Source organism: Perca flavescens, chromosome 6 (assembly GCF_004354835.1).
Source record: "Perca flavescens isolate YP-PL-M2 chromosome 6, PFLA_1.0, whole genome shotgun sequence".
NCBI lineage: Eukaryota > Metazoa > Chordata > Actinopteri > Perciformes > Percidae > Perca > Perca flavescens.
In genome coordinates this window covers 21,711,515-21,726,345 of record NC_041336.1, presented here as the reverse complement: position 1 = coordinate 21,726,345, position 14,831 = coordinate 21,711,515, and the positions used below count along the sequence as shown (strand labels likewise).

The 14,831-nt window shown below is 41.1% G+C and overlaps 1 protein-coding gene across 3 annotated transcripts in view; it reads right to left on the bottom strand.

Moving 5' to 3' along the window:
- The window catches only part of fhod3b (formin homology 2 domain containing 3b), a 96,811-nt gene that overhangs the window by 17,803 nt on the left and 64,177 nt on the right, over positions 1 to 14,831 (bottom strand). For 2 of the 3 annotated variants that reach the window (XM_028580181.1, XM_028580182.1), the window contains exons 6-16: positions 10,291 to 10,385; positions 9,265 to 9,376; positions 8,255 to 8,349; positions 7,155 to 7,298; positions 6,741 to 6,988; positions 3,492 to 3,554; positions 2,863 to 2,973; positions 2,550 to 2,684; positions 2,099 to 2,149; positions 1,266 to 1,447; positions 119 to 673 (exon numbers count right to left, since the gene is read on the bottom strand). In XM_028580181.1, coding sequence (XP_028435982.1) covers positions 119 to 673; positions 1,266 to 1,447; positions 2,099 to 2,149; positions 2,550 to 2,684; positions 2,863 to 2,973; positions 3,492 to 3,554; positions 6,741 to 6,988; positions 7,155 to 7,298; positions 8,255 to 8,349; positions 9,265 to 9,376; positions 10,291 to 10,385 — 1,791 coding nt within the window. The remainder of the gene's footprint in view (positions 1 to 118; positions 674 to 1,265; positions 1,448 to 2,098; positions 2,150 to 2,549; positions 2,685 to 2,862; positions 2,974 to 3,491; positions 3,555 to 6,740; positions 6,989 to 7,154; positions 7,299 to 8,254; positions 8,350 to 9,264; positions 9,377 to 10,290; positions 10,386 to 14,831) is intronic. The other variant, XM_028580183.1, reaches the window with a different exon arrangement.

Here is a 14,831-nt window from a genome sequence, read left to right as displayed (position 1 = left end):
AACTAATTACTCTGAAATGACAGTAACCAGTAATCTATAATTTATTACATGTTGGAAGTAACTTGCCCAACACTGGTTGGTTAGCAAAGTAAGTAAATTAAATTAGCATCGATCATACCTGCTTCAATGTCATTGGTGAGTTTCTCGTCCCGCTCCTCCCTCTCCAGAGTGCTACTCGTGGAGGAGATGCTGGATGCAGAGCAGTTGTCTTTTTCATTCACCTCCTCGTTCTGTCTCTCCTTCTCGCTAAGCAGTACACCGTCTTCTACATCCCTTTCCGTCGGCTGCTCCTTCTCAAACACCTCCTCTAATTCGACATTCACCTCCACATCTGGCTCTCCCACCCCTGCTACGTCTGCTACCTCCGCCTCCTCTACCTGCTCTTCTACTTCTACCTCATCCATGCACTGTGTCTGTTCCTCAAGCTTCTCCGGCTCTTGGCTCTCTTCTTTCTCCATGCCTGACTTTTCATCTGACGTCGCCTCTGCCACTACATTCTGGTCGGACGGAGTCTCAGCAACATCCTCTGTCTCTGCAGGCGGCTCTGTCTCAGTCTGCTGCTTGTCTGGCTCGGAGGGATGTGTGGGGGAAGGTTCTGATACTGTTAACTCTGGCGCTGGACTTTTGGTTCTTGTCTGTGGGTCAAGGTTTGGCTCTGAGATATGTTCTGTTCCTGGAAGAGAAATCAAAACAACGTGGACATTTTTTTACTTTAAGTACTTCAGTTATGTGCCTTTATATTATCTGATAGTCTTCAGAAACATTCTTTGTTTATAATTAAAACAGATTTCAATTGCTTCCCGACATATCCTTAATTGCAGTGACATTTCCAGACTGTAGAAACAATTCACAAAGCAATTTGTTCTGTTACCATTAGCTCATGATCATACAACATGATTGTAAAACACAATTCGAAAGGCTGAGAGAGAGAGAGAGTGCTTCAGAAAAAAAAAAGTTCAATACTTGAATCTTTGTTCAAGTAGTTACCAAACAAGTGTGTTTTAGAAAAAAAAATATTGAAAAAAAGCGTATACATTTTAATATGCATTTCTAGATAGAAAATAGTTACTCTCAATAATCCCTTTCAGCAGAAGTGCATCTGTATCTAATTTCTAAACAATAATCACTACTCAAAGCCCAGTGTGTGTGACAGGTGCTCTGACAGCCAGTAATGTCTCTACCAGCTCTGGAAGCCGACATTACAGTCCATTCATGGTCATATCACTATGCTAATGATTAATAAATGGTTGGCAAACACCAGTTACCGGACGTTTGGTGTGCAGTGTCTTCCTGTGAGATAATGGATGGAGTTGTGGAACAGCGGGACGCAGATCGGCTAACAGGGTTGGAACTCAAACACAAAGTGATCTCTGTCCGTCCTCTCGATGGCACCCTGGGACGCTCCCGCTCAAACTCCTCTGCAGCTAGCCTCTCCACAGCCTTGTACCTGCAATGACACAAAGTAGCTTTCAGATGTCTTCAAAGACAAACATAAATAAATAACATAAATAAAATCAATACAGACCCCTGAGAAGATTACATTTTAGAGATATGAAGTCAGGGTTTCGTGAGTAATAGCTGCATTGTCAATGCTGTGAACTTTATGACATATTTGTCTTATTCCTGGGTAATTATGGAAAAAATTCAGATCCCATTACCCAGGGAGTCAAATGATGACAAATGATGCCCTTATTTTGTGTAACGTTTTTGGCTGGTGTTTACTGATCTCAGTTCACAGATTCTTTAAAATTCAATCAGATGCATGGTCCAGTTCACGGGGGTAAAAAAGGTGAGGGCAATGAGCTATACATTATATTGCATGCACACTCACACACAGACACGGTCAGAGGGAGATAACTGGACCTCATCCATGCCAAAACAATTACACACTTGTTCTGTAAACGTTGGGACGTCATAATGATGAGCAGGCCTAAAGGGGCTCTGGCACCTATAATTCAGCCTGAGGCTTTACATCTGCTATCAATTTTAAAATAGGATCTCAAAGCATTTACAAGCCTCCTTAGCTGTTTGATCTGTCTTCACAAACGGCAGCATTATTGTGTGATCCATGTGAACCCATGAACTAAAGTAAGCTCACCTTTCCTCTCTGGCTTGTCTTGCTTCTTCCCTCTTGTCTGCATAATCTCGACTGAGATAGAAAGACAAAAACAGAGTCAGAACTAAGGACCTGTATTCACAGTATGTATAAATTAATATTTCAATTGTAAACCAAAAACTTATATGGTACAAAGAAAGCAAATCATAAAAAGGTAAGACAAGACAAATGAGCAGAACATTTTGCAGACTATTCCTGTCATGATCCAATATTTCTAATGATCCTAATAAAGAAAGACAGCCCAGCTTTTATCATACTCGTGGAAGATTTGTGAATATCTTTCCTGAGTCAAAACTGGAGCCATCTGTTTCTAAAAATGCCAACATGTCTTTATTGGCTGCACAGCTGCCTACGGTACACAGTAAAGAAATAATATATTTTCACTGACACAAAGTCATGCTGTGTTTTGTCTGATTTGTAAGGTGAGACTAACTTGAAGCGGTTCCTCTCATCTCTTTCAATTCTCTGCAGACGCTCTTCTCTTTCCAGGCGTCTCCTCTCTCTCTCCACAGCCAGAGACTCTTGATGCTGTCTGTACGATGAAGTTAGCAAGCCCCCTAGAGCAGGTCTACACGCCAAAGAGAAAGAACAAATTGTGAAAACATTATCAAAATTGAGTGATTGGTTTGGGTTTTGGTATTTGCACATTTGTTCAAATGGGAGCTTTACAGATGAGGTGAGTTACATTTAATCAACCACATAGACAAAATATTTTGCATTAGCTGTGGAACAGTTGAGATGCCAACCTGTCAACCGGTTTGGAGTCTGGTGTGGAGGTTGCTGAACTAGTGAAGCGATGGATGGGTGATGTAGGAGCCTGGTGCCTGCCAGGGTATGGACTGCCTTTGCCACTGATTCTATTAAGAGAAGGGGAAAATAAATGCTTTGTTCTCTCCTAAGATATTTTCCACTGAACGACAGAGAAGAAGGATGGATAACACTTCAAGAATTCGTGATGTGAATTCCAATGTCATACTGCTGGATAGTTTACACTGAGGCGTCTGAATAGCTTCCCTGTGAGAAAAGCCATGCCATCGAAGTCTGATGGGTATCTGCATGTGCACTGCTCATCCATGTCTGTACATGGGTTCAACCTTTCATATGTATCTTTTCACTAGATCCACTCTTTTCTTAGAGGCCTTGTTATTGCTGTGTTGAATCTGATATCATTTTTGCACATTTTGTCCTAGAACAGTTGCACAACACATTGTGTATAAATAAAAATAGTCAAAGATGACAGAATCAACCACTGGAAACTGCAAACTGCATCATATGCACTACTAACTATTTATGTAAATCACAATACCTCAGAGCCATCATACATCTTTTCCCTGCACACTCTTGTTATGCTTGACCTGTTGACGCCTGGCCTTACCTGTCAGCCCAGCAGGGCTTTCTACTTGTGTAAGATGTAGGAGAGTTGTTTATATCTGTCAGACTGAAGATGGAATTGAGAAAAAAAGAGAGTAAAAGTTAGGTCAGGCACTCCAAAGATCAAATAATTAAACGTTAGTCACACAAACAAGATAGTGAGACAGCAGTTGAAGGTAGGAGGGATGCAAGACCACACAACAACAGAGCTGACAGGGGCAAGACCGATTCAATGTGCTATTTAAAAAGCAATCAAAATACTGATAATTCTAATAAATAACACTATTTTAGAGGCTTTCACTGGATCACTTGTGCTTAAATGGCATCAGGGATACATGCTGTGTAACTGCTATGCCAGTCCAAACTACCCCGTTTCTATTTTGCTCAGCAAGTACATGAACAACTAAAGACAGTGACTGTGACTCATTTGAATTCCGTAATGCTTTCAAATAACATATTGACTTGTCCTGAATTAACTGTGGTGCAGAGCCACAATGGAAGACAGATGAGTGTTAAATGTCTGTCTGTCCTTTTTCTGGTACAGTATGTCTTTGGAGATGCAACATAAATCCTATCTGAGGGGAAATAAAGGCAACTGTGATCAAGAAAACCGTGTTTAAGAATGAAGGAGGTAGAGAGGAACTAAGCTCCAGCATTTCCAACACAGATAACCTCATGGGACGGAACATTTTCACGAAAAGATAAAAACATATTTCAACTTTTAGAATGACTAAATCTGCTTTTACTCCAAAGATGCTTGCATGTGTTTTTGCTAAATGTACAGTGAGCTACACAGAGACACAAACACCAGTGATCGGGAAGACAGTGTGTTTCCACGTTGTGAGGCGTAATGGTCTAACACAAGCAGATGAACTGTAGCTCCTGCCCTCTACCTGTAGTGCCTTTCTCTGTCTTGGCCCTTCTCACTCTCCTCGGCCCCGATAGACACCTGGCTCTGGTTCAAGTCAGGGGACAGAGGGAGAAGTCGAGGGGGAGTGGGAGGGGGAGGGAAGGGGGTTGAGGCTGGGGTAGACTGACACTGAGGGTGTGCTGAGCCTGGCACTCTACTCAGAGCAACACGGAAGACACAGTCAGATGGCTGGGGAGAAACACGCCGAGGACTAAAGGTCCTCTTTTTAGGTGCGACGGACACAGGAAGAGATGTCCTGGTCTTGACGCTGAGATATTCTCTCTGCCCTGGCTGGTCACTGGCATTAGGGAGGATGTTGGCCATACACTTTAAGTTCAAACACATGTTAGGAGAGTCTGCTACAGCCGGAGCCACACTAGGATGACAAAATACAAGAGAGTAGGAGTCCAAAGGGAATGAAAAACAAGAGGCATAATTTTAAATGGAAGAAAAACTACGGAGATACTGTACGAGGGAAATGGGGAATCACGCTTGGGAAACCAGTTGGCCTAAAATACCTGTGAGCGCCCTGTCTAGAGGACTCAGTGACTGGATGACTTTCATCATCTGCCTCGTCCTCCTCCTCCTCCTCCTCCTCTCCTTCCTCCTCCTCCTCTCCCTCCTCCTCCTCCACCTCTGCTCCTTCCTCCTTCTCTTCTTCCTCTTCCTCTTCCTCTTCTCTGTAGTGAGAGGAGGGATCGAGGGTTGAAGGGAGGAAAGGGAGGATGTAGGCAGGCGAGAGGAAAGAGAAATTGGACAGAGACAATGTGAAAACACAGAGCAGAGGAATGCCCGGGCAAGACAACACACAGAAAGGACAAACATTTAAAACATGCTTGTCCAAAAGCATTAGAAGTAGAAGAAGAGAGACAAACATTGAACGATGTATGAGAAGGTTAGATATGCACAGGCAACAGTTACAACCACATTCAAGAGTAATTTCTATGGCAGCATTTATACAACAAAACTTTTAAATATAAAACATCCCCCAGTGATTTTAATTGAGGAAAAAAATATTCAATCCAATAACAAGTGTTAGGGATGTAGGAGATACAGTATCTTGTGTTTGAACTGATAGTCTGGGATATATTGTCATACATGAGTCTGCGGCCACTTTGCTATTTCGATCCCTCATGGTTGTCTGGATTTCATTAACAATATGGAAAATAGTGATCTTCAAAGGCGGCTAGGATTTCCTCTGGTGGACTGGAAGAAGCTAGTCTGATGTCATATGACCTGCTTGACTGAATTTAAGTATACCTTAAGACCTGAGTGCTACCATGAATATATATGCACATGTTACTTTAAAAACTTAAAAAAGCTTGTTATTAATGATGATGAAGATTTAATTATGTGGAGCTAGGAAAGTCAGCAACAGTGGTGATTTGAAAGACAAAAAAGCAGAAGACAAATAATTCCTGGTTTAAAATGTAAGCCTAGTTTTTGGTCTTCTGACGAATGACCAGTACTAAAAAATGGAATACAGGGATAACGTTTTAATTTCTTAAAAATGTCATTTTTGTCGGTGCTTTTATAGTGCAAAGTAGTCCAAGCTACTGTATGCTACTGTTTTTGTGCTTGAGCCATGTGCTCTATTTGAGTAGTGATGCCTCTCATTGTTCTGATGTAATGTTTGTGTTGTACTCGTCTTTTCTTCTTTTAACCTTTTTATCTATTGTAAAGCACTTTGTAACCTAGGTTTTGAAAGGTGCTATTGTAATAAAACTTTACTTACTTAACAATGAAACAAGATTGCAAATTGCTTCCTGCCTGAATAGCCAGTTGTGGTTTCTCTGGGTTTGTGTAGTCACAAAGGTTTGTTGTATATAAAATAGATGGCATTATGGAGTTTGAGTTTAATGCACTCTCACTGAAGGAAGCATGACTTGAGACAGCCAGCAGATAGCTGATATCATGTGTTTACAGAAGCTTCCTATTTCCATCCGTGGCAGGAGAATGTGTTTGACAGTGGGGAAATTAATTTGAATTTCACTTTGCAGCAATGGTCTCCTCTTTGCTGTTTTATTACTATATCATTATATTCTCTGCTTTGGCTCTGTAGAGAATGGACACATCTCTCCAATGCTGAAATATAATACAACACTTGCAGTCATGCTGTTTCAGACTAATACTCCATGGACCAGCAATAGTTTGTGATTCTTTTTTAGGTGCAGCTATCTCTTAGGATTTATGAAATACAAGATCAGAACAAACCCTGGCTGAACCTTTTTACAACCAGGATCAGACCAAGTTCAAGCTAAAATGGAAGCAAGTATAACGTTTCTTTTCTTCTCTTGAATATCTTCCACTTTTCCATATCTCTCTGTCCTCCCTTCACCTCACCTTTCACTGATGTCTTCAACACGTTGGCCACCAAAGGGCAGGAAGCTGCTTGCGTGAGTATGAGGGCTGCTGGGTGATGCTGGAGCAGAAGCGTGGCCTCTGCTATTTTGGAGCGAATGTCTCCGGCTGCGTCTTCTCTCCAGGCCTCGCCTCTCGTTGTTGCCACCAACGCTGGCCCGCCGGCGGTCCTTGCGGACGCTGGGAGGCAACTGGGTATCATCGTCTCCGTCCTCATGGCGGAGAGATATCTAGATTAAAGGCATTACAGAGAAACTGAGTAAACAAACAGCAACCTGAGTACACACTTCATTTCTGGAGTATGTGAGCTATGACCTATTCTGAGACACACTTGCCCATTAACATTGCATTAAGGCTGGTTGTTATGTGATAATGTAGCAGTGTAGGCTTCCTGACCTCGTAGATGTTGAACTGTTCTACCAAGTCGAGGTCAGTGCCTTTCCTGCTCAGGTGTCTCTGGGCCACAGCTTCGATGCCCTGCTCCTCCAGACAGTCCACCATGTCGTAGTATGAGTCCTGATCTGGGAGGCCTGCCAGAGTCTGAAACACAAACAAAGTCTCTGTGATATTTTAGGTTAATTGTGAAAGAAAAAATTAACTGGAACAATAGAGAAGGATCACCTTAAGAGACAGGAAGGGAGTAAAATTACTTCTGAAGATGTTTTGTATAAACCTCGTATAGAAATGGAATCTGTAGCCAGATATGCTATCTAATTAAACTTTAATCTGTACTATTTAATGCACTTCTATTGTCTGTATTTTGATGCCAGTGTTATTTAATTTGATCACATTTTCCCTGTGCATTATGGGAAAACAGGGCAGGTTCATTATATACATGATACTGTAATCCATACTTATTTTTAATGAAGTCGTTGCTGCTGTTGTAAACTTGACAAAAATGTAATTACAACATACAGATTTAATTTGATTCAATCGAGCAGACAATGCAGCCCGGCAGATCATATCACACTTTGAAAATAATGCAGATAAGAAACCCAGATGTAGATAACCACAATGTGTAAAAGAGGTTTAAAAGATGGTAGTTCCACTTCCGGGATTGCTCTGGTGCCGCAGGAAATTCCGCCAGATGCATGTATGTTAGTTTCCTTCCGCTTTCCTTGTGTTGGAATTTTAAACTCCGGTGGATTTATGCGTACTAATGGTTAACTGCTCCTCAGTTCTCTGCATGGTAAATTGAGACAGCTAGCTAGATTATCTGTCCAATCTGAGTTTTCTCTCGCACAACTATTTTACAACGGCTCCGTACGGCGCTTAGCGCCGCCAATGACGAGTGTGATTGGTTTAAAGAAATGCCATTAAACCAAAGCACATTTTTCTCCCATCCCAGGATGCTATGTGGACTAGCCAGACCCTCCTCCACTCCGCAGCGTGTGGATGGTGGAGATGCAGAAAGAAAAAAATAAATGAGCAGACCATGTGACAGCAGTAATTGGTCTACTGCAAATTGCCGCCCTAGGTGGTATTATTTCACTGACCTTATTGACGAGTGTCATCGCATAAACCAGCAGCTCTGTATCCACTCCATCCTTCTCATCCAGGATCTCGATGACGTTTGCCCACACTTTTGTGCCTGTAGCATCAAAAGGCATGCAACACATTGTATATCACAAGACAAACTCCAAACACACAAGACTACCTGTAATTTCTTTTTACAAATACACTAGATACAGTATTAATAAAGTCTTAACTAATCCCTCTGCTCATTTTAAAGTTGCAAATATGCAGCAACACCATGGTGCAGGAATCCAAACAAAAAATGTTTTGTCATCTCATGATTCCAGTAAGAGAGATGCAGTCATAACAAATTTCCCTAGAAAACGTGGCAGTGGAAAAGTGTGGCGACTTGTTTTCTGATGAGAAAGAAGCAGCCGTGTGTGTCAGACACAAGAGTCAAGTCCATCTCCTCCTCTCAGTCTTCACTCTTCTTACGCAACAGCTGAAAGTGACGGGATAAGAAGACCTGAGACAGACGGATACCTGATCCCCTGCACGGCTGATGCTCCTTTAGGGCGGCAGGTAACTGAACCTCGCTGCAGACAGGAGTTACAGTCTTGCTCCTCGTTCAATGCATAGCTAGGGAGCTGCCCAGGACAACTGATCTGACTACTGTGTAACAGGAGACTCTGATCTGCAGTCAGCTGAACAGCACTACAGCCACCACGGATGGCTTGATCAGTAGAATTGGAAAAATCTACCCTAAATGGGAGTTTACATTATTTAAATTATTCCTGTAATATTTTATTGCTCGGGTTTTACTTGAGAATTTGAACAACAGAGAAATACAACTGATATAATTTGAATTTGATATTTCAGGGATATGGAAACAATGACTTATTAGGTTTAAGAACCACATTCAAATACAAGTCATTAGGATGTAACGCCTCACACAGTTAAACCGCCAAGTCTGTCAAACTCTTGACGCCCTGACAGTTTCCTCTGTCTGCAGGTATTGACTTTAACATCCAAACCTCTCTGTAATGCTTACCTCTTTTGGCATCCACAATGTTCACAGCCTTTATGAGCAGCACGGCGTTAGACTCGGTGTACTCCACAAACACCAGCAGCAGCTTTAGGGCTGTCTTCACCACCAGACGGAACTACACAAAGAGGAAAATACATTTGATACAGAAGTCGCACCTAAATCCAAGCAAAATCCACTTAATTTCTACTGTACACTTGATGCTTTTGTTCAAGCAAATGGATCCACACAACCCTGAGGATGTGCCAGCCCTTGAACTTCCAACTATCAAATGGTATAATGTTATCTTATAAAAGCTTTTCCTGTCTGAAACATCTTGAGAGGTTTGATATGAACATTGTGTGACGCTGAGGGAATATTAAATAGACATTTAACAGGGGAACATACTGTTTTGTAGTTAAATAGTATGGAAAAAGAACCTTAAGTAAAAATATGACTACAGTCAGAATAAAAAACAGACAGGATTATAACAGACAGTGTAAACAGTCTTAAAATAATGAAGCAGCCGACTAAAATCTAAATTTACAACTGCACAAAAATGTGAGAAGGAGAGAGAAAACTATTAGTAGTAGATCTGACACACAGCAAAGTTGTTAATTTGCTTGAGAATGAGATCAACATCTTGTCAGTGGTGATAAAACCATCAGAGTTAATTTAACACTTCTGAACAGCTGCCACATCAGTACTATGACTGGACAAGCAACACCCACAACGATCATGGTTAAAATGACTGTTGACAATGGAAATTTGCCATAGAAAATGATTGGGTTTTGATAAAAAAAAATAACGTAGATGCCAAATATTATTTCAATATTTACATGGGGAGGCAGAAAAGTAATTAGTAAGAACAGAAAACAGTGAGGAAAGAGTCAAATATGCTGCACATGATGAAATCTGGCCACTAGAGGGCCGAGGGGACCACAACGGCAGAGGAAAAGGGTATGTGATTATTTTAATGTTGTCAGTGCACAGATGGGGTTGGCAAGTTGATTTTACAGTATATCTACTGTGTTTAATGTTCATATTCTTTACCTTGGATCCGACCAGGGTGTAAAGCCACTGGACCGTTTCATTGTGAGATATGAGGCCGTTCATCCCATCCACATACAGCATTATCTGACCGAGAGCTGGAGAGATAGATAGATAGATAGATAGATAGATAGATAGAGAGAGAGAGAGAGAGAGAGAGAGAGAGAGAGAGAGAGAGAGAGATGAGGTGTGGTTAATCATCTGTCATTCCAGTTTTTTCTTTTTTCTAAAAACTGATCACATTTGTCTTGCTCAGCACCAAAAAGAACCAGAACAGTAAATGCTTGCTCTAAATGTTTGGTGTCAGGAGTCTTAGAGGAAGCCTTTCTACGTAAAGCAAGTGAAACATTAACAACAAAGTCTTATCTGGTTGGCTTTATAGTCCTAGAGAAACCCTATAAAGGTCCCTCTATCTTTGCTTTTAGCTAATTGTCAAATGTTTGTGTAAATAATGATTTAAATCAAATTGACATCATCAAGACAGACCACTCAGGCCCTGACATATTGACTTCAGCCCAACCTATATGTCTGTAAACAGGACCTTGCCATTTGTATACAGGTATGAGCAAAAATGCAGATTTTTCAAAGATTTTTCTCTAGTTGTCACATAAACAATCACACAAAACCATGTGTATCGTTTGTGAAAAGGGTCAATGATATTTCTCTGCCCATCATGATTAAATCTATATAAAAACTGGAGCTGCTGTGGAGATAAACTTTTTCAAAATCACAACAATTGGATGAAGACCTAAAAAGGAAAACGGCACTCGTCCATTCATCTTTCAAGTCAGTTGACACAACTGGACGGAAAGTATTTGAGCAGAGTGCCTCACTGGATGCTGACATGACTTCCATCTGTAACAGGATACATAAATAAGAACATAATAAGAGCCAAGGGATCTCTATGGGGGGCAGTAAAAGTGTAGAGCTTCTGTTAAAGAAGGAGATGGGGGAAGGGAGACAAACATTGCTGGAAAGAAGTGGAACAGACAAAAGCTCCCTTTAAATATGTAGCCTTTTTTTAACAGCATCTCAGTGGCCATCCACAGGGAGTTTATGCATTCACACAGAAGACCACTGCAACAGGATGAGCTCAGCTTGAACCCAGTGCAACTTTAGGTGATACATTAGCTGACATGGGGGAAGAAGCATAGCAGTATAAACATGTGAACACATCGTTCACATTTTCGGAAGGCCTGTTTGACTATTTCTTGGCAGAAGCTGTATGGTTTTGGGGGGTAATACCAGAATTGGCTTTTTCAAACGTGACAAAGGTGATGAGATTGTGCTAATCAAGTTCAAAAAATTCATGTGTAGCTGGAGACTTCTTGATGGGCTACATAAGCTGGCAAACCACTGTTAAAAATCCAGAAAAAAATTAAACAGGCAGAGTTAAATCTTTGTCCAAGAACTAGATATAAGACCTAAGCAGACTTATAGAGAGCTCCTTAACAAAAGTACCATCTAATCTCCTCTTGTTTAAAGCAGTTTTATTTTTACATGTTATGATGAGAGTCTGTAGATTCTGTCATATATTTTTCCTGTCCTCTTCTCTAGAGGGGCATGAAAATCGTGAATATGCTGTAGATAAGCCAAAATTCCCAGGTGCAGCTGCTGTGTTGTGCATGGTGCGTGAGAGTGTGTGGGTGGACGCATGAGTGCATGTGCACGTGTGTGTGCGCGAATGCTGACGGCCCACTGCTGCAGCAGCAGGGGCAGTTCATCTTTTTATCAATCGGGGTTAATTACTCACAACACGTCAGGCCAGAGCCTTCCTAACAGGCCTTGCCTGCTGTGAGCCGAGAGCCGTGTGTCACAGCAGTCAGTGGCTTGGACAACGTGGCGAATCAAAGCAGACCACATCAGAGTGTGTTTATGAAAACATGATTAACCTCCTCACTCAGCGTCGCCCAGAGTGTCACCCTCTCTGAGAACACCCCCCTGCTGACAGACGAGTGACAGTGGTAATGACATGGCGTACAGCTGGTCTACTGAGAATGTAATGTCATGTAAAAAATGTCTAAAATAACTATTCACAGTATTTCTTTATACACAGACACAAACAGCAGTGACTGAGGCTGGATGAGTAATGAGCCACACACTTCTTTTTAGATTGGTAGCCGATGTCTGACCTGCAATATCATCACTGTGCAGACTTTTATCTCTGGTGTGCACCTGTGTACAGTATCTGGTGAGGTTTTTGAGGAATGTCCAATTGAAAACAGGGGTGAGAAAAGATCGGTGGCCTTAATGAGGCTTTTTAAAGTGTCATTATGCAACGTGAATGTTCAGCTGCTGACAGATGAGATGTTACTGATTGTATCCAAAAGTCAACCACAAAATCAAATGACTTTTAGATCATTCTGACATGTTACCATGAGACATCATTTAAAGATATCATTGACAGCCTATGGTCTTTTTTTAACTTAAGCATGTAGCCAAGTAAAATAAAATCTGATTGAATGAATATATCATATGTTAATTTAATTTCATGAGCAGTTAAGATACAGAAATGATATGATATTTAAACACTTGTGCCAGGAACCAGACAATCATTACCTTTTCTCTCAGATTCATTAAAACTGCTGCTTCATGGAATTATTCATTGCCAGCTGCCATTTATGTACAATTCAACTTTGAGTACCAGAAACCACATGGAATGCAGTTACCCTGTGAACAGTTAGGTAAAACAATACTGTAACTGTTTAAAAAAAAAATACCTTTAATTATGGGAAACTGCAACCTTAAGAGTCTCAAAAACAGTTTAAAGGAAACATCTAATTACTCTCAAAGCAATCACCTTTTGTGAACTTCAAATGGAGCTGATTTCCACACACTTGTGATTTAATTAGTCGTGAAACTGCTCCGGTAAATGGAAAGTTACCTGTGTGTTGCAGTTCAGGCTTTGAAAGTGAGATCAAATCCTTATACCATGGCATGCTTTGCCAGCGTTGTACCTTTCTGAATAGCTGAGACTGCGGGTCCAGAACATGGGATTTGTTTTTAAACTCTACAACAGACAGTCATCAATAACTCTGGAAGAGGGTTAATAAGAAGAGCATGTGAGTGCTGAGTCTGTACAGGACACCCGCTACTTCAAGCACTGATCTGGGGCCAAAAATGTGGGCTTCCATTCGAGTAATCATGTGCAGCTCTATAATACCTCACACAAAGTACAACAATAACATTTTTAAGTCCCTTTGCATGTATGTCACGTAATGAGATGTTGGCAGACAATGAGCTGCCTTCAAAGCACAGTGATTAGAATTTAAATGTAAGCCATTATGGGGAAAGGATAGCCCAGGAAGAAAGATTTAGCTAAAAAAAAACTTGGAAGTGTTCTATGAGCAGCCTGGCGTCTGTACGGCACTCTCACAGTCCATTTCTTTCAATACTCAACATGCGTTTGTCTTCAGAGTAAAGAGAACGTTTGAATGGTATCGAGCTGCAGAAGGGAACCACAGACCCACTGTGTGGAAGAGACAGACCCTGTTCCTGTGTCTGAACCAGAACTCTTAGAGAAGTAAAGACTAATGCAACTGAGGTCTGGTGGAAGTGTTTCTTCAGGGCCTCTCCCTCTCATAAACCACAGCAATTATCTTCCACAGCCCCAGGAATGTGCAGGAAGGGCTGCTCCCTGACCACTGCCGAGGTGAGAACCACTCTTGAGGTCTGGGTGGCAGCGCCAACACAGGCCAGCTGACTTAAAAAAATAGAAATAAAAAAAAAATAGACAACCTTATCTATAAAGATGCAAGAAACCAGCTCAACAGCTTCCCCTCTACAAAACTGTTCACTCCCCTTCCACTCACCACTCTTCCCTTTTGGTTTCATTTACATTTTGGTATTTATTAAAACTGGGTCAGCCAAACTGTCTGTCAACGTGCAACATTTATTTTACCAGGATTTTGGGATAGGGGCCAAATCTCTATCCCATACAGTGCAACTTAGAGGCTCTTATCTTATTATGCCCTGCAATAGCAGAGAGCTGCACTAAAGCGTGCCTCCCGGTACCCACTTGAGCTGGACGTGGTTAACTGCAAAGTCTGGAAAATACTTAGATTCTGGTTCTATTGTGTCACCATAATTATAGAAAATTATTTGAATTTCAAGAGTGGAGTGTCCACCCTGTATTATGGGAACACATTGGCAGAGACACAGACAGAACTGACCTGTGACTTCACTACTTCTCATGTCCACTTTAATGGTTGTCAGTATTGATCGTGCTTTAACGTTAATTTAATGAATTGTTAATATAAAAATATTGATTAGTACAGCTTTATAAAATACTGTCCATTGATATATTTTCCTGCAGAATTTAGTGTCAATGAAAAAATAAAAGTGAAATATTAAAAGCTGATTTCCTTCTTTATTAATTGAACCTGTATTTAACCAGAAGGTTTTTGAGGGAGACGTGGGCCATAGTAGCACACCATTATAAGGTTAGAAAATTAAAAACTAGAGCATGTCAAAAACAGAGAGTGACAACAGATACATAATACAAATACTAAAACCAGTTAGGAATAGCAATTGCACTGTTCAGT